This window comes from Tarenaya hassleriana, unplaced genomic scaffold, assembly GCF_000463585.1.
Source record: "Tarenaya hassleriana unplaced genomic scaffold, ASM46358v1 Cleome10, whole genome shotgun sequence".
NCBI lineage: Eukaryota > Viridiplantae > Streptophyta > Magnoliopsida > Brassicales > Cleomaceae > Tarenaya > Tarenaya hassleriana.
The window spans coordinates 104,505-122,374 of NW_010960188.1; the positions used below are offsets into that span (position 1 = coordinate 104,505).

At 41.8% G+C, this 17,870-nt stretch overlaps 7 protein-coding genes across 10 annotated transcripts in view; 2 read left to right on the forward strand and 5 right to left on the reverse strand.

The window, feature by feature from the left end:
* The first annotated feature begins 6 nt into the window (after positions 1 to 6).
* On the forward strand, positions 7 to 2,154 carry LOC104826450. Its single transcript, XM_010559150.2, has 6 exons — positions 7 to 428; positions 519 to 576; positions 654 to 780; positions 865 to 1,168; positions 1,313 to 1,444; positions 1,547 to 2,154. The coding sequence occupies exons 1-6, from the start codon at positions 347 to 349 to the stop codon at positions 1,975 to 1,977; spliced, it is 1,134 nt and encodes a 377-aa protein (XP_010557452.1). The 5' UTR covers positions 7 to 346; the 3' UTR covers positions 1,978 to 2,154.
* Positions 2,155 to 2,160: 6 nt separating this feature from the next.
* Positions 2,161 to 4,969, reverse strand: LOC104826441 (cancer-related nucleoside-triphosphatase). Of its 2 annotated transcripts, XM_010559139.1 has the most exons (6): positions 4,877 to 4,969; positions 4,716 to 4,803; positions 4,545 to 4,635; positions 4,379 to 4,463; positions 4,149 to 4,305; positions 2,161 to 2,537 (listed from the first exon to the last, which is right to left on the reverse strand). In XM_010559139.1, the coding sequence occupies exons 1-6, from the start codon at positions 4,916 to 4,918 to the stop codon at positions 2,422 to 2,424; spliced, it is 579 nt and encodes a 192-aa protein (XP_010557441.1). In that variant the 5' UTR covers positions 4,919 to 4,969; the 3' UTR covers positions 2,161 to 2,421. The 2 variants fall into 2 exon arrangements, with proteins under 2 accessions (XP_010557441.1, XP_019056237.1); XM_019200692.1 differs by lacking the exon at positions 4,877 to 4,969 and having other exon boundaries at positions 4,379 to 4,458.
* A 138-nt stretch (positions 4,970 to 5,107) lies between these two features.
* Positions 5,108 to 6,465, reverse strand: LOC104826432 (high mobility group B protein 4-like). The gene is made up of 7 exons (XM_010559127.1): positions 6,188 to 6,465; positions 5,951 to 6,037; positions 5,812 to 5,869; positions 5,684 to 5,728; positions 5,513 to 5,593; positions 5,351 to 5,428; positions 5,108 to 5,279 (listed from the first exon to the last, which is right to left on the reverse strand). Exons 1-7 carry the CDS (start codon positions 6,232 to 6,234, stop codon positions 5,259 to 5,261), a joined length of 417 nt encoding a protein of 138 aa, XP_010557429.1. The 5' UTR covers positions 6,235 to 6,465; the 3' UTR covers positions 5,108 to 5,258.
* Positions 6,466 to 6,662: 197 nt separating this feature from the next.
* On the reverse strand, positions 6,663 to 8,532 carry LOC104826422. The gene is made up of 7 exons (XM_010559115.1): positions 8,306 to 8,532; positions 8,141 to 8,226; positions 7,941 to 8,011; positions 7,372 to 7,442; positions 7,206 to 7,287; positions 6,957 to 7,006; positions 6,663 to 6,852 (listed from the first exon to the last, which is right to left on the reverse strand). The coding sequence occupies exons 1-7, from the start codon at positions 8,417 to 8,419 to the stop codon at positions 6,781 to 6,783; spliced, it is 546 nt and encodes a 181-aa protein (XP_010557417.1). The 5' UTR covers positions 8,420 to 8,532; the 3' UTR covers positions 6,663 to 6,780.
* A 181-nt stretch (positions 8,533 to 8,713) lies between these two features.
* On the reverse strand, positions 8,714 to 14,443 carry LOC104826465 (protein GRIP). Of its 2 annotated transcripts, none has more exons than XM_010559175.2 (22): positions 14,209 to 14,443; positions 13,450 to 13,919; positions 13,233 to 13,348; positions 12,922 to 13,091; positions 12,659 to 12,752; positions 12,475 to 12,561; positions 12,277 to 12,357; positions 12,011 to 12,136; positions 11,542 to 11,650; positions 11,366 to 11,445; positions 10,914 to 11,042; positions 10,712 to 10,812; positions 10,450 to 10,583; positions 10,244 to 10,341; positions 10,030 to 10,149; positions 9,884 to 9,911; positions 9,717 to 9,775; positions 9,504 to 9,575; positions 9,369 to 9,416; positions 9,195 to 9,300; positions 9,058 to 9,116; positions 8,714 to 8,978 (listed from the first exon to the last, which is right to left on the reverse strand). In XM_010559175.2, the coding sequence occupies exons 2-22, from the start codon at positions 13,916 to 13,918 to the stop codon at positions 8,874 to 8,876; spliced, it is 2,391 nt and encodes a 796-aa protein (XP_010557477.1). In that variant the 5' UTR covers position 13,919; positions 14,209 to 14,443; the 3' UTR covers positions 8,714 to 8,873. The 2 variants fall into 2 exon arrangements, with proteins under 2 accessions (XP_010557477.1, XP_010557486.1); XM_010559184.2 differs by having other exon boundaries at positions 13,450 to 13,944.
* Positions 14,444 to 15,669: 1,226 nt separating this feature from the next.
* Positions 15,670 to 17,239, forward strand: LOC104826491. The gene has a single exon (XM_010559216.1). The coding sequence runs from the start codon at positions 15,876 to 15,878 to the stop codon at positions 16,707 to 16,709; it is 834 nt and encodes a 277-aa protein (XP_010557518.1). The 5' UTR covers positions 15,670 to 15,875; the 3' UTR covers positions 16,710 to 17,239.
* LOC104826480 (bifunctional nuclease 2) overlaps positions 16,740 to 17,870 on the reverse strand; it is a 3,363-nt gene continuing 2,232 nt past the window's right edge. For both annotated transcript variants that reach the window (XM_010559195.2, XM_010559203.2), the window contains exons 8-10: positions 17,695 to 17,786; positions 17,538 to 17,580; positions 16,740 to 17,444 (exon numbers count right to left, since the gene is read on the reverse strand). In XM_010559195.2, coding sequence (XP_010557497.1) covers positions 17,399 to 17,444; positions 17,538 to 17,580; positions 17,695 to 17,786 — 181 coding nt within the window. In that variant the 3' untranslated portion in view covers positions 16,740 to 17,398. The remainder of the gene's footprint in view (positions 17,445 to 17,537; positions 17,581 to 17,694; positions 17,787 to 17,870) is intronic.

The window sequence follows — 17,870 nt, forward strand, 5'->3', positions numbered from 1 at the left end:
GCCACGCACCGGCCGGCGGGCGACCTCCACCGTGGGCTTCCGTTCCAGATTCGGACATCATGCGCACGGCGACGGAGAGAGGAGAAGGTATTTGGTGAGATGCCTTATTTCACTGCTTCTCTTTTGCACCATTCCGATGGTTTTTCATCTGCCTCTCCGTAGTAATTATGAGATGTGGAATTAATTATTATAAGAGCAAGAGTTGGATGTGAATAAAAAGGAAGGGAGCGGAGAGATTCAGATTCATATTATAAACTCGGACGGTCCCATTGTATTTTTTACCACTCGCGAATATCCGAAATTGCGTCGAACCCTTCCTTATTCACCTCCTCGGACCTCTGCGACGATGGAGGCGTCCGAGCAGAGATCGGCACCCGGAGTTCTTGTGGTTGGATCCTCCGGCGTCGGCAAGCGTACCCTCCTCTCTCGTACGCCCCCCAATCTACTTCTTGTCTTTGTCTCTGCATCTGATCTCATCTAGGGTTTGGGTTTTCTGTAATCATCGTACATCGTTACAGGACTTCTCTCGGTGGACTTGGATGATTCCTTGGACGCATCTGAGATTGCAGTTCAAGGGTGAATTTCTCCTTCTCTTCGCCTTTTGGATTCATACATATGATCTGATCTCATCTCAGAGTTTGTGGTTGATACAGGTGGAGCATCAACACCAAGTATTACACTGCTGATGTCTCCGTGTGGACTGCGCATCTTGGCCATGATTTCTCTCTACCCTCCTCCACCCCTCTGGTTGCGTTGGTTATGGTCTTCGACTTGAGTGAGGTTTAACACCTTCACTCCCGCATGCCTATTCAAACTCTTCCCTCCTCACTACCATATCATCCGCCTAACGCTTCTTCTTTGCAGCCCTCCACTCTTGCTGCTCTTCAAGACTGGGTTTCCCGTACTGACATTAAGACATTTGATATCTTGCTCTGCATTGGGAACAAAGTTGATCGTCTCCCTCACCACCCGGCTCATCTCGAGTACAGAAGACGCCTTTTGAAGGCCAATCTCGACGATCAATTTGGCATCTCTGACACTGAAGGAACTGGTTTGTTGGGAGGCGAGGACCCCTCCCTAGACGTCAGGGCAACTTGCCTAGATTGGTGCCGTGACAACAATATCGAGTTCATCGAAGCTTGTGCATCTAATCACGATTTTGACAAATGTATGTTCTGCCTCATCATTTACCTTTTTTATACCCGTCTTCCACATTCATACGCTGGCTTTCTATTTTCATGTACAAAGCAGTGAAATGAGTCAAGATATGAAAACACCTGTCTGGCCATGAACTTGACCGATGGTTTTGCAGGTCTGTCGGTTGATGGAGATTCTCAAGGGGTTGAACGTTTATTCGGTGCCCTTTCAGCGCATATGTGGCCTGGAATGCTTCTCAAATCGGGTGATAAGATAAATGAACCTGTTTTACCCGACGGTGAAGGAGGTTGTCAATCGTCTCCTTTGGTTTCATGCACTCAAAAAAGACTTTTTTTTTTTTTGAAGTCGTGTTCTAAAAGACACTCGTAATATTTTTCCTTATCATCAGAAGTATCAGAAGAAGAATCAGAATACGAGCTGGAGTATGAAGTGCTATCGGTAGGATCAGCTGAGCCATGGGAGGATGTTTGTGAGAGATGGGTCTCTGCTAGTGAAACTCCTTCAACTTCAGAAGTTATTCTTGTAGATGACAACGGCGAGAAGCTGAAGGAATCTAGCGAGAAGGAGCAAGGCCCATCAGCTTCAAGGATGCAACCACAGAATGATATTGACAATGAAGAAGGAAGAGTTGAGAAAGCAGAGATGGAAAAGTTGTACGAGTTTGAAGACCTGGAGCAGCTGATGTCAGAAATAGGGAACATACGTGACAACTTGAGGTTGATGCCTGATTTCCAGAGGAGGGAAATGGCGGCTAATCTGGCCATGAAAATGGCTGCCATGTTTGGAGGCGACAGCGACAATGAGGATGGGCATGACTGAAGCCTCATAAGACTATGGGTTGCAAGAACTTCATTTATCATTCGCGATTCCTGTTACGAAGCCTTTTGCCATGCGCTGGGTTTCTTTTAGCACGGTTACTCGTACTTTGGTTTTGCTGTCACCACACGCAATTCAGTGTCACAGAACAAAATACTCAATCATATTAGTTTGGTGTTACGGTCGTTGACTAGTTAACCGGAAGAGGCTTTATTCCGGAATATACGAAGGAAACGGACCATTTTCGAGAAGGGAGAGGAGGATGAGAAAGGCATAGACAACGCCGGACACAACCATCTTCTTCTCCCCATAGAAAGCCGGCATGACGCTCCTCCTCGCCCTCTCATGACACCAACACAACCAAGTCCACGTAGTACATTCCACATTTCCTCAGACAAACAAAATAAAAGCCTGCATACATTATCTGAACTTGTTCTTTTGGAGCCCCTAATGCTTTGGCAGCCATTCGGACAAAACACCGTAGACCTGTTCTCTCATGGAGTCTCTGTTACTTGTGCTCAGGGATATTAAACTTGCACCAGGTTGATTCCTCAGTCTTTCAACTGCACAGTTCATTCACCCAAACAAATGAAAATACATGGTTAATGACTCTAAATTGGAGGTTCCAAACTTACAACCAACAAAAGGTTTAAAAATGACTGATTTTTTACAGGGCTAACAACCCCAAAGTTAATAGCCAGTAGTTGTGAGGCAGCAGCAGATTCACTGCATTTAGATGCTATACCCAAGCACGGTCCACATCAGTGACACAAGAGACTTCACACCAGTGGCAGGCAACTAGGGGTGTAAAATGGACTGGCCGAGCTAGGTTCGGACCGTGTTCAATTCGGGTCTAGAATTTTTCGGGTCGGGTCGGCCCACCCGTTTATTTTTCGGGTCTAGGATCGATGGTCCGGAGCCCGGCCCTATAAGGCTTCGGACGGATTCGGACCGGGTTTCGGATTTTTTATCAAATAAAAATATTTTTTTTTCTGCGATAATAATAATACTAATAATAATAATAATGTGAAACATTAAAAAAAATAAACATAATATAAAAAAACATTATATTCTATAATTAATTTGAAACCTATAGAAAAAGAATCAATATGTTCATATGCAAACAAAGATTTAAAAATATATATATTTGAAAGTTTCTACACTTTCAAAAATATAAATTGATATATATATATATGATGTAATATGGTTAAAAAAATAAAAGTTTCTATCACTTAAAAAAATGTTAATTGGAATCAAGATAAAATTTCGTCATTTGGTTAAAAGATATATATATATATATATACAGCACATGTGTGTATGCTTATCGAAGAACAAAATTCAACCCACTAATACGAAACAAAACCAATTCAGACTTAGAAAAAAAATATAAAACAAAAAAACATAATCAAATAGCAAGTATTAGGTTTGATTTAATAGAAAAAATAATACAAAAGAAGATTATCCAATATATGATGTAATATGGTTAAAAAAAATTAGGATAATTATAGAGAGGTAAAGCTTTAGTTTAGACAAAAAGATTAGAAAAAAAATATTAATAGGCCTAAACTCCGGCCTGACTGGCCTGGTCCGACTGGTATGCAGCCCATTTAGCCCGAAGTCTGAAAGTTCGAAATTTAATGAGCCTATATTTTTTTAGGCCCACATCCTTATTATTTTCGAGCGGATTCGAGCTTAATTGACATCCCTATAGGCAAGAAATCCATAACTACAGAGACCATTCAACCAGGTTTATAGACAAGAGGGACAGACGATGATGGCATTGACTAGAAAACCGATATCAATAATGATGGGTGGCTCAAGATCAGAGGCATAAAAGGTTCAAACGGCGGAAAAGTAGCAGCTGCCAGCATATACCAAATCAGTCAGAGGTTGTCAGGTCAGGTTTAATCATAAAAAAAAATGGCACCCTTGTAAAACTTGGACAAGTATAAGAGCAATCTAATCGTTTTCAAACCCAGCACTAACAGCTGCACATGAAAATTTCAGCTTTCAGCTGGCATTGGCATCAGGATTGGACCCAAAAACTGACTGAAAGTGGATACAGTCAAGGTTGAAGTATAGAGAAAAAATATTGATCATTTGGTTCGACCATCCTTTCCAGCCGAATGCTGATTCCAAGAAAAAGAAAGAAAGTGTAAAGTAAACACAAGTACCTCCAGGGATAGCTCGACCAAGTTTTGGGACAGGAATGGAAGCCAGAAAAGGGATGTTGGATTCCAGAACCTTCAGGACAGCCGGGAAGAAAGATGGACTAAACATCTCCATCTTACCCACTTCATCAATGATGAAAAGATGAGTGTCAGCTTTGACCTAACACAAACCAAAATGATAACAGATCAGTATCTCCGACTGCACTGTGCTTTTGAGAATGGAGAAACATAACCTGTAGCTCAGGCAACGCAATGGACTCGAAGGAAGCCACGTCCACTTTGTACCTGCCAACACTAGGCCATCTCATCGACTCTGGACTGCCATCACACGAGTATTCACGATTTAGGCAAAAACAGAGGAACCACAACAGCTAAAGGCCAATGAAAAAGAAGGTCGACCTGGAAACGGTAGAGGAAGCGAGCAAACCTCTGCGGCCATCCAAGGTCACCACTTCGAACCCAACCCTTTGGCCTCTTTCTCTCACCTCCTCTGTGACCCACACGTGGAAATTGTGAGGAGAGCGATAGAGTTCAGAAGAAAACATAACTAAAAAGCGGGGAGCAGCTTACGGGTGTAGAAACCCTGGATCTTCAAGTTAGGGTTTGAGAGCCTAAGCGTCTCGAGGATCCTTTTTATCAGAGTGGTTTTGCCGACACCCTGCCAAGATTCGATTCATTGCCATTAACCAATTCAGAGAAAAACCCTAAAAGACAGTGGAAGAGAAACTTACAGGAGGACCGGTGAGGAGAAGGCATTTTCCGCTGCTTGACATACTGCGTTGCGTGCTATTTGGAGCGGAACCGAAAGCCTAACAGCCGGACTTGGGAGCATACGCAAAAATAACACAAACTGCACGGTCTAACGAGAAAAACTAAAAAAAAAAAGGCACGTTGGCCGACCTTTTAAGACCGACCGCACACTCCATAAACAATCTTTTGAGCCGAAAAAAAAAGACAATGCATCAGGACCGAAGAATTTCTCAATAAGAATGTAAAATCTACACATCCAACATAGTCAGCCAGAGAAGGAAAGATTAAAAAAAAGGGGAAACTAGCTACTGCTGTGAAACCCACACCCTACACCAGCCTTCCTTCTCAGTCTCCCACAGCTTCCTATTCTTCATCCTCCTCTCCCTGCAAGAGCCAAATTGTCAAACAAGGACGACCATCAGCAACTCATAGCAACACCGTACAGAAACACCCACCTCCCCACTTCCCTCTTCCTCCACTTCAGACTTTGACTTGTCAGAATCATCACCTTCTGAAGGATTAGATCCTCCGGCCTATTATCACACCACCCAATCATTGCTGTTAAGACAATCCTTTCCACATGCACTATACTACTCAAGATCATGGTAGAGGATTACCAGCTTCATGTTGTAAGTTCGCATGTTTTTGGTGTATTCACTCTTTTTGTCCTCTGCCTTGGTCACATAGGGCGCTTTTTCCTAAATTTTAGTAAAAGAAGAAACTGCTACAAACCCACGACAGAGTATCCAATTTGTAACCAAGCAGGAAGAAGAGATGCTGCGACTCACAGCATCAGACATAGACTTCCACTTATTTCCAGCAGCTTTCCCGACCTGATTCGAAAGGCAAAAGGAAATACAGTGCTCATCAGATTCAGCGAGAACAAACAAATATTGCCGACAACAAGGATACTCACAGCAGCCACAGACTTATTGCCAGGATTTGCTTCATTGAACTGCTTCCTGAATTCGTCCCTTTGAGACCCAAAATTAGAAGCAAAGAGAAACGTCAGAAGAAGAGAGTGGAACAGGAGACTATGAAGGGGGCAATCTTACAGGAAAACGAAGAAAGCACTGGGAGGCCTCTTGGGCTTGTTCGGATCCTTTTCTTTCTTCCCAGCTTTCCTACCTCTGGCTTTCAGCCTGTACCGGCTAAAAAGAAGAATCAAGCGCAAGCAAAATAACTAAACATGCGCATCTGTAGCCAAAAACGGATCTCGGTAGCAATGCGGAAGTCAACAGTTCACAATCATACGGTAGAAACGAATTGAGAGAGAAATGAGGGAAAGCGACCTAGCATCGGTGCTACTGGAATCGGCCTTTGGTCTACCACGCGTCATGACGGATCCTGCAAACGCCGGCCACAGAATACCCTTGGGGCTTGAGAGGAAGAATCAAACGATCAGTAGCAAGGGATGAGATTCAGATTTTTTTTTTTAAAGAAAATTGAAATGATGCGTTTCGGCGGGATTCTGGAAAAAATAAGCGCCACGTCTTGCTTTTTATTTAGGCCCAGTCTGGAAATCTCGTGGCCCATTAAGTTAATGGAAGAAAAAAAAAATAAGCACCACGTGTCCGCACTCCTTATATTTGCAATAAAAGATAAAGACGGACTGATCTCACCGCATTGGGGGGATGGTTTTGGAGAGGAAGTATCCAAACGAACGAATTAGCAACAAAATTTGAACCCTTTGGAATGCTGTTATTGATGACGCTTTTCTCCACCCTTCTTTTCTATATATATATATGTATGTATGTATGTATGTCCTAATGCAGTCAAACGTGGCCTGGTCATTTCAAAATTGAATATACAAAAATCATCAGAGCTGTTTTGATCTCCTGACATCGTAACATGACCTCTCTCTCCGCCCATGGAATCAAATGATTTAGAACTCCACGACTCTGCAAACGTATTTGCTAACTCTTGTTGACAGTATCAGCCAAGGTGCTATTCCAACCTGCACTTCCCAAGCAAGAAACCGAACTACTCATCTATCTACCCAATAGAATTTCAGCAGAAATGAATATATATATATATAGAAATCAGAGAAGAATGGGTGACCATCACATGGCCGTTCAGGTGCCCTCCAGTCCCCAGAGATAGAAACGACCCTACAACAAGGTGGATACAGTCAGTGTCACCCCAAATTACAGCAGCTTAATCGAAAAACATATGACGGCCACCGAGCGCTTCTTGTCTTTTATGTATATCAAGAAAGCTGCATCGAGCTTGCCAGTGATAGAAACCGCAATATACCCACGGCAGATAAATACATTTAGCATTCAAGAACAAAACAGGTGAGGGTCTCACCAAAAGGTTGCACCAGCTGTTTAGAGACAATGGCAATTGGGGTCCTCCAGAACCAAACCCCCAAGGATATATATATCACAACCTACACATAACGAGTGAGGGGTGGAGACTCGGTAAATGAATGACTCAGATGCAGTTAACAAGTTCGACCACACGAAACACTCACCTTTGAAACAAGCAGAACCTTTCCGTACAGATCGTAACACTGATTTATTTCTTTCTTATCTTGCTCCTGAACTGAAACTCAGAATCATATATTATACAGTTTCATTAGTACATTATCAAGAAATATGCAATGTTTACCTGTTTATTTAAGAATAGTAAAACATGCCTAGAGAGAGACTGAACTACATGCTACAAAATCAAACTGGTAGGGGATGTACGTTTTGAGGCTTGTCTTGGACCTGTTTATGTTTTTTTACAAAGTTTCCTGCCCTAGATATCAGCTATAAACCTTGTAACACTAAGCCAAATGGTTCACATCCAACGAAAAAAGAGTTCTATATCCTAAGGTAACGGTAAGATGGTTAGTGATGCAGGAAGGTTCATGTATTCCTGATAATATTCATTTCCATAGCTAACTATGATTAGGGTTCTGAAATGACAATGAATGATTGTCTAACCATGAAATCTCGGCAGAACAAGATATATATATACACACCACAAAAGTCAAGAATTAACAAAAACGAAGAATATGTGATATCAGAAGCGAATTTATATCAAGAACATACGCACATTTTGCAAGTTCCCTTTCCTTGGCAGCTGCCAACCTTCTAAGTTTTGCCGCTTGTGCGAACGTGGATGGCCTACGAGGAAATAGGAAACCTCGATATGGGTTACTCACGCATGCGTCCTCATTATATTCCTAATCTCTAAGAGATGCAAGCGAAAAAGATCCTCGTGCGCCAAATAAACAAAAAACAAGAGGCCCTTACTGGGAAAAAGAGCTGGCCTCTTTCAAGAGCATCTTAATTTCGGATCGCAACTCATCTTCCCTCGTATTACTGGTACTGGATCCTTTCTGGAGAGAGAAATCGAATTCCTCCGATCTCAGAGAGATAGAACGCAGCATTTGGAATAATTCAGGGACAAAAGGTTACCTTCTTCACTTGGTCGAGCCACATAGATAGGAACCGGAAGAGGACAACGAGGAAGAAGGTGAGAGGAGCGACGAAATGGCCGCGACTGTGAACCAGGTTGTCTCCTTCTCCCATGGATTTCGTTGATGATCGATCTGGAATTCTCTTCTTGGAGAAGCTCGGCAATTCTCTTGCACGGAACCTTTTATAATTGGGCTGCGTTTACAATCTCTTAAAGCCCAATCCTCAGCCCATCCGTTCCTTATTTTAGGAAAAGTATTTCTGAAAAAAAGGCAAAGGTTTATAATATATGTGAAAGACCATGTTACATTTGCAGTCTAGTTAGTGCTTCATACTTTTATCAACCACAAGTGTGTGAATATATATATATACATACATATGTATATCAACTGTGACTCAGATTGTAAGTAGATCATTTCACCCTTGACTTTATTCACTGCACTTAAACTTCAATGTAGAAACCGATCATGACAAGGAGATTAAAAAGACAGGTCAAAGCGCTCTTACAATAAATAAATCATATATTTTGAGTGTTACATGTATGTTGTAGCTCTCCAATCCATCCAGCTTACGAGAAGGAGAATCTTGACAAAAGAGAGAGGCCAGAACCATCATTAGCAGAAGCTGGACTCACGTCCATGGAGCTGTGGTAGGCTTGTTGGCATTTCTGCATCTGCAAGATGGCGACCATTCTATTTGTTACTACCCATCATACAGTAGAACGCTATCTGCCATTTTCGTAAAAACCTAACCTCCTCGGGGCTGAACTGGAGCAACATTCCCACAACTGGTAGTAATGCCTCCACTTCACCTGTTCCAATCATCACGTCTTTTAGCCAAAATGCAAAGCCTATAACTTGCTACCAAGGGGGACGATCCAGTAGTCTACCTGTCTCCAGAAGCTTTAGAATAACATTCTTAAGGTACGTCATGTCCACACCTTCTCTCTTCTGTTTTCTTTCCATCTCCCGGAGCTCCGCCTTTAGCATTGCTTCCTGGAATCAGCACCACAATCAAAATATGAAACAATAACTCAAGAAACCATGCTTTTTTCATCCCTTACCTGTTGACTGTGGAGACGATTTTCGCGCTCAAGCTCCTCGATTTCCTCCTGAATCAGAATAAAAGGTAAAAAAGGCAAGGTGAAATATGTTAAAGGAAACAAGGTACAGATCTGGGAAAGAGACAAAAATGTTACTTGAAGAGCTAAAATATGTCTCTGTGTCTGTGCCAGCTCTTCCTCTCGCTGAGCTTGTTGTCTTGCCAAAAGCTGAAATATTGAATTATCATGTGCTATGTAAAACTCCTAAATAGCATTTAACTTGCCTTTTGCTTCAAAGATGATTCCGCATCAAGCACAAAGATGATCAACATGCAGTAGCCAATTCATTTAAAACTACTAACTCCGTACCAGGATCTGTTGTTCTGCGGCAGAAGCACTCAAGTTCATCGCATCCTGCTGTTGTGACACTAAGACACCAATGGAAAGAATATTAGGTTAGGTGATCAACATGCAGTAGCCAATTCATTTATGCAAGAACCAATCTAACAAAAAATGGTACCAGGAAAATCACATACCTGTGTGGTGGTTATCATATTGCTGAACCTGATTTGGAAGAAATCAGACCGGTCAGTGCCACATAAAGGGAAATAATTACAAGAAGATATCCCCAATCAGAGAAATAGGAAAAAACTAAGAGAATGCAAAGAAAAAATCTACATACTAGTGGTCTCTGCTCTAGAGATCTTTGAAGTTTCTTGTTCTCATTCACAAGTCTTGAGATCTCTTGATCCTTCTCCTCAATGTGTCTATCCGCAAGCTCACGTAACGAGTCATGCTCCTCCTGCAAGTTCCTTGTCAATTAAACACATAAGGCATCACAAATTTTTCTTAGCAACATCAACGCACAAAAAGAGCGAGGCAGAGATGTGATGAACCTTCAATCGTTTATTTGAAAGTTTGACATCTCCTAATTCCTTCTTTAGATCTTCCACAGAAGAAGCTTCATTTTGAGCAGTTAAAACCTCACATCTTCCTGTAGAACATCATAATATTTAAAGGCGCATGCTCAATTTCCAAGCACTTTTCAGGGAAATATAATATAAATCTCAGCGACCACAATTTGATTTAATTTGATTCTTACGCCGCCATGTTTCTTCCAAAACTTGAAGGTCCTCTTCCCAGGCTCGTTTCTCTGCTTGATGGCGAGCAATAGCTGAATCAAACTTTAATTCAATACTTTTTATCTGGTCCCTGGCATCTTTAAGTGCTGCAGTTCTGAAATTGATGTGGAATTAAAATTACTCAGAACTATTATGAAGCTTCGTGGACGCCAAAGAGAGAGATTTTATTTATATATATATATATAGAGAGAGAGAGAGAGAATCCAGGGTGGAAATTGCTACCTCTTCTCAAGTTCTTTCTCACGCTCAGCCAAAGCATTCTGAAGATCTTGTCGAGCCCTATCCCTCTCTGCTGATACCAAAGATATTTCCCTTTCAGCTTCCTTACATCACCCAGAGGTAAAAGTAGTTGATAAGCACATTGATATCCTTCTCAGAAGAATTAGCTCCTCGAAATTTAAACTGCAGCTGCTAAACTATGTACCTTCAGAGCTTCCTCAAGAGCTTTGATCTGTTCTGAGTCTCTAGCAGCAGCTAGCTCTGTATCCTTCTTTTGGAGAAGGGCATGAGCACGGATCTTGTAAGAAGAAAACTCGTTTTGGAGATGGTTGATCTGTAAAGTAGAATAGAACCAATAAAAAGTGCACTCTGATTAGAACAGGCCTTTTAGCTACAAATCTGGAGTAATTTCGTTGCCCCAGTCGCGTGGAAAGGTGCAGTTTCATCAGAAACTCCAGATGACTACAGTGCTGACAATCTTAAACAGAATATCCCCCAAAAGCCTCAAATGACTATCTGATACCTTGATAATTCATGTTCTGTATTTAAGAGTTAAAGACTAACTACTGTGCTGATCTATAATAAGGGCATCCATCGCCTCCCAACCCACAAACGAGCTTTAGTATTCCACATAGGAAACAAAAGGAAACTATATACCTCTTCTCTCGCAACTCTTAGCTCAGCATCTTTCGCAGTCAGACTCTGTATTTGAATAGACATTTCAGATTCCAGCTGACCTGACAATTCATTGGAATCAAATTTAAACACGTCAGCTAGAAGGGAAAAACCATAATAAAATAATGTTTAAAAGATGCACCGAAGCAGTAAAATACTTCTCATTTTAGCCATTTCTATTTCAGCATGCATGCAATTGCTCTCAGCAGTCTCCAGTTTGGTTTTTAGGGCATAACATGCAGCTTCCCAAGTCTCCTTTTCTTTCTCCTGGATGCACCAAGTTTATGGATATTAAGCCAGAAACAGACATAAACAACCATTTTAGGGGTGAAGAAACGAACCCTTCGATAATATTTCCCGAGGATATAAACATATAAATTATGTTCACAGCCATTTATACATGCTATCATGTTCATTCTGGCGTAAAAACTATGGAAACAACAGAATAGTAAATCTAATATATTGAGACAGGAACTCAACTGACAAACTGTAGATACAAATACTTCTACAAACATAGGATTAGACCACCGCATCCATGGCTAAATGATATAGGAGAAACGTCAATGCAGAAAGTTAGGCATGTACATATGTGTGTGTGCATACGTGTATAGATATTTCCAAACTTACATGCTCCTGTTTAAAGTCGGCGAGCTCCCCTTTAAGAGTTTCTGCAGCAGCTCTTAGTCGTGCTGCTTCACCAGTCGTAGCTGCCTCCATCTCAGCAATCTTAGATTCCTTCTCTGCAAGAAGCACCTGAAACAGTATAAATGGCTACTACTTAGGCTGAAGGATTAATTAGAAATCTCTTGTCTCCAGTGCACTGAAACCTAGCCAAGGCATGAATAACTGGAATACTTGCAACAAAATAAGAGAATTGAGAAAACAAGTTTAACCTGCAAAGCCGAAACGGTTTCAGCTGCTTTATCCCTCTCATCTAGGGCATCTGAAATTTGTGCTTCCAAACTCTCAGTGTTCTGTCAAAATGATGTAGAGAAGAAGTCCTAGATATCATTGATGATCACCATTTTTGGAGAACAAGGAGAGCAGCTCATAGCAGTTAAGTAGCTGAATGGTTATGCTGATACGGCTACCTTCTTATGCTTAGCAGACAAGTCAGCCAATGCAGTTTGCCTTCTCTCCTCTGCAGCTTGCAATTGCTCTTTTAGGTCTTCCAGCATCTAGGATGAAAGCAAATCAACATGCTAAACAGAATGCACTGACAGCCCTCTCTCTATTTATTGCAGATCCATGCTCAACAAAATGAAAGAATCATACCTGGTCCTTGTCAAGGAGTGACTGCTGCAGTGCCTCTATAGTATTTTCTTTAGGCTGCAATGAGCGGCGCAGTTCCTCGATAGTGTCCCTGAGCCTTTGTCAAAATAACAAAATAAGAGAAAAGGGACTTAAATTGAATAAATTCTAAGCAACAGTTGGAGTTATGTGGAGAACAAAGCAATGTCTCATGCAATCTCAATGGAAAGCATAACCACAAGGGAATTCAGAAGACCATATCAACTGGCCATCTACATTATATTTACTTGTTATTTGCACTTCTTAATTGTTGCCTCTCTGCATCCATGGCTTTCAGGGCTTCATTGGCCTGTTGCCTTGTGCGCTCCAGATCTTGCTGCATGGATGACTGTTGGGATGATGCTCGTTCAGCTGTTTCGTTTACTTCCCGGAAGCGAGCCTCAAGATCATCTTTTTCCTGAAAATGGCAATATAATAGTTAAGACATAAGCTGCAGACAAAGAGAGAATACTCACATACACCTGAAAACTTGCTGCAGCTTGAAGATGATTTAATGCACAACTTACAATAAAGAAGAAAAAATGTAAAACAAAATCACCTTTTGAATTTCTTGAATGCGCTGTTTAGCCCTTTTATGAAGCCTGTTGAATTTGGCGTCAAGTTCTGCATATTTCTCTTCACGCTCTTTTATCTCCCGATCCAGTGTCTGTTGGACTACAGAAAAAAAAAATGGAGGCTTCAGGCAAAGCAAGAAATGGAGATGCAAATGCTGCCGGTTTCAGTTGAAGCGCAAAGGTGAATATAGTTTATCTGACCTTGAGAAAACTTGGCAGCATAGTCTTGGGCTTTAGCATCGGCCTCAGAGTATGCTTCCCTTAGATGCTCCAAGGCTTGCTCAGCCGCTAGTCTTGTTTGTTTTTCTTCATCGAGGTGTTTATCCAATGATGCAACCCTTTCAAGAAGTTGTTTCACTTGAGCTGAGTCTCCTCTCTCAGCTTGACCTTCCATTGCTTCAGGATGAGAGCGGTGTTCTTCTACTTGATTCTTCAACCCCTTAAATTGGGACTTGAGAAAATCATTTTCTAGTTTGAGTTCAGCAACCATTTGCCATAGCTGATCGTGATCCTCACCCAAGGACAGAGTGTTCTCCTTGGCCAGATTATCCTTGTCTGCAACAATAATATCAGGCAACTCGTTTTCAGGCACTGATGAATCTTCTGCTGCTGTATCCATATCAAGTTGCTCGCCTCCAGACATCTGATTAGGATTTGAATCCACTTGCATCCTGATGACACAAAAGCAGACGGGAGCTGCAATGGAGTTAGCGGCTCCCCCAGCCACTTCTCAAGTATCTAGAATTGGTTTAACGAAATTCAGCTAAAATTCTTTAAAACTGGGCGAATAGAGAGCAGGCAAGAGCAACCATTAAGCGAGTCGTCTGATTTGAAACATCAATGGAATCCAAATCAGCCGAGTTAGCCGCAATTTAGGCGAACTTCCAACAAAAACTGGAAAAGGAAAACAAAGAGGATCTGATCGAGAAGCGAGTTGATCTTGATCCTAAAGAAGGGTACCTGTAAATTCTTCGATTTTGAAGTTGGGGGATGCTGAAATCTGGATCTCACGGCAACCGAGGGTCGACTAGAGAGCAAGCGTGCTTGACGAAAAAAGCGCGACGGTAAGAAACCACGCGTTACACGAGACGGTGAAGAAGAGAGTCACATCAGCACTTGTTTTGATTTGCTTTCCTCCTCGATCGCTCGGCGTTCCCATTAGATCCAAGATTACAACATGACCGGCGAGCGCATGCTTTTAAAATCGTCGTCCATCATCTTGTAATGGCAGTAATACCCAGCTGACCGTTGATTTGGGCCTTTCGTATTTTGTATGTGGGCCTCGCTCTATTCTCAGTAAACCCAATTACTGTTTCGAACTCCTCTTTTTTCAGAGCTCTATTGGGCCTCGTGGATCCATACCGTCTCCAATATAATAACACACAGACTTCTATTCTATGGTTTTTTTTTTCTCTAACAAGTCTGTCTTGAAATCCTGAATCCAAACAGAAAAGAAAAGAGGAATATTACCCCTCATGATATATATATATATAGAACAATGAGCAACTCAGTAGTGGATTGCTTTGGTGTGAGTGCGTGGGAACGATAATTTTTTTTTTATATAATTGAAGGTGGAAATGCATACAGACACAAGGAGACAAAAAAAGAATCTCGAGACCAATGGTACCAGATAGATCCTTCTTGCCCGATTCTGAACCATGAACTAGAAAACGTACCACGGAACCACTTTAAGATTCCCGTACAATGCATACTATATAAACAAATATCTTGTGATTGATTATAGAACGTAAAATAATATTAGAAAGCTGGAGAGAGAGGCAGGCACAGAATCTTGTCTCCCGTCTCGAAACAATGTTCGAAACGGCAGCCTTCAATCACGTCATTAATCTGACGGGCAATTGCTTCTGTCCCCTTGAAATAAACTCATTCACCAAATCTCACGGCCAATCACATTTCCCATTTGAGAAGATGAATTTTGTCATGGAAAAATATATTATGGATATGCACGCTTGAACTAATATTGTCTCACACACGAGAGATGGTTATTATACCTCAAGGCACTCCATCTTTCGACGGAAGATTGAAATCTGCCTTCGTTTTTGTTTGGATCTCCATTGCAGCGACTCGTGTGTCTGTTGGTAATATAATGTCACTTTCACGTGCTAAAATTACTGAAAGAACAGCTAATGATATCTCTGTCTGGATGGTGTTTCCTTGTCTCCTAATTTGGTAGACTCTGTTCTGATAACGCAACCGTTCCCAGTGGCAAGTTCATCTCCTATATTATTACACAGTCCTTATCATTCTTCTGTCTCCTCCACTTTGTTTGGTTCATCTCCCTTCACCCAACTACAGCAGCAGTCGAAAGGCTTGAAACTCACCCCATGTGCCTCCTCAGCCCTTTTTTTAAAAAAAAAAATCACCAGAGACATTGAAACAGGGCATCGTGGTCATTTCTGCAGATTTGCTTACCTTGTTTGCTTACAAAACATTTAAAATTTTTAAAATAAGCACAGACAGAAGTTGGGCACCCATGTTGGTGTCACATGTCCTCTTTTAAGTCCACATATATATATATATCTATATATACGCACATTGCTTTCTTGGTCTGTGCATAAATCACAAACAGAACTCAAACCACGTTTTTTTTTTTTAAAACGGAGAAAATGCAACCCATTAGATCAATAAGTCTACCTTCAAGAATCCATCCACCTTCTGTCAAACTCGAGTCTGCAATCGATCAGCTTAACCTCTGGCAAAACTCAACCACTTCTTCCACTTCTCTTCAGCACGGAATGCTGACCCTTGCTGAGCTTTACAACTCCATCCACGACCTCCTTCAATCTCCTCTCCCCACCAACCGCACCCTCGCTCATCTTGCCGAAGACTCTCTCCATGTCTCAGCCACGTTGCTGGACTCTTGCGACTCCTCCCGAAACATCCTCCTGACTCTGAGAGAACACGTTCTGACCCTTCAGTCCTCCTTCCGAAGGAAAGGGCCTTCAGACTCCGCCGAAGAAGTTAACAATTACTTCTCCTTCAGGAGGAAGGCTAAGAAGCAGATGATCAAGCTTCTTCTTGGACTGAAGAAGCTTGAGACCAAACCCTTTTTCTCCGATGCTATTCTACAGAACGCAGATCTCCATCTTCAGATGCTGGTTTCCGTTCTCCGGACGGCCACTGCCTTCGCCATCTCCGTGTTCAGGTCTCTTTTCTTGTTTCTGTCGTCACCTGCGATCAAGACGAAGACTTGTGGGCTCTCTATCATTCCAAAGCTGATTCCTTCCAGACATTTGAATTCATTGTCGCCTGAGCCGATGAACGAGGTGCATAACACGGATGTGCTCCTTAGTTCAACACGAGGGAGTTGGAACGTGAAGAAGACGCTGGAGAGAGTAGACGAGAGTATTCAGGGCCTCGAAACAGGACTCGACTCCATTTTCAAGTGCCTTGTCCAAAACAGAGTCTCTTTTCTCAACATTCTTACAAACAACGGATAGCTAATCCCTGTTTTTGTTTTATTCTGTAACTGTACAAAGACACCGATCAAGATTCTATAAATACACAGATCGATCTTGTCAATCCAAAAAGTTTTCCAATACAAAGAGGCACATAAAGGGCTATTGTTTACGTATGGTCCAAGGCGAAAGATCCAAGCTAGAGTTTCTCTTTTGCACCTCCTCTATCTCTCTCTTTAAAATTTTGGAGAAGAGTGGCAGTTCCCCTTCGAGACCTAAAATCAATATCATATACTAAGACCTGCTGCTACTACCACTCTCAAAACGTACCAAAGGCCCTCAACATACTGACATGAATATTTCCACGGCAAATATCCATACCTGATTGATCTACAGAGTTCATAGGCAACCAGTTTTGGATGGATATATACTTTGGGAAGCCCATTGTCCCCCCCCCCCTGAAACGACCGTCCAAGGGCCCATACTAACAATGCAACCAAAGGGCATTTACATACGACCAACGTTACAGAGTCGTACCCTCTTCTTCCCTGCCCACAACCTCTGCCTCTTTCTCTCCAGTTGGCACGAACCACTTCGTTCCAACCATCCCCTTTCTTTTAGAATTACATATAATGTGTACATACATATGTTTATTTTTCCCTAATCATACTCCTTATGGTGCATAGATCAGGGATTTCATTCCTTTGGCCTATAGTTTTTAAATGCTTCACTTAGTCGTAGCTGTCAGCATCTATTGAACTGCTTTCTGTCCTTAACCTGCAAGATAACGCCACTCTACCATCAAATATTGCCCGATTCTGAGATTATTGGGGAAATATATAACGCAAATGAATGCTTGTTGTTCCTCACATGGTGGAATTCCAGAGTTCCTTCAATCTGTCTCTCCACATGGCTGAAATTAGATTTATCCACAGTGTGAGCAGCCTTCTCTTTTTCGGAAAACCAAGGACAGAAGACAAATGCACAAAGAGCTCTTAAGAGATACATAGATGGTATTTACATATACCTGCATCGCTATACCGTTCCTCTTCAGCCGCCAAATTCATATTTCTCACTAGCTTAAGCTCCTCCGACAATGGATCTGGTCCTTCAGGAGCACTGTACAAGACAGCCAATGCATGTTTACAACTGTCACAACAGAGCGCTACCAAAAGAGCCATGACAAATTAAAAAAAAAAAAAC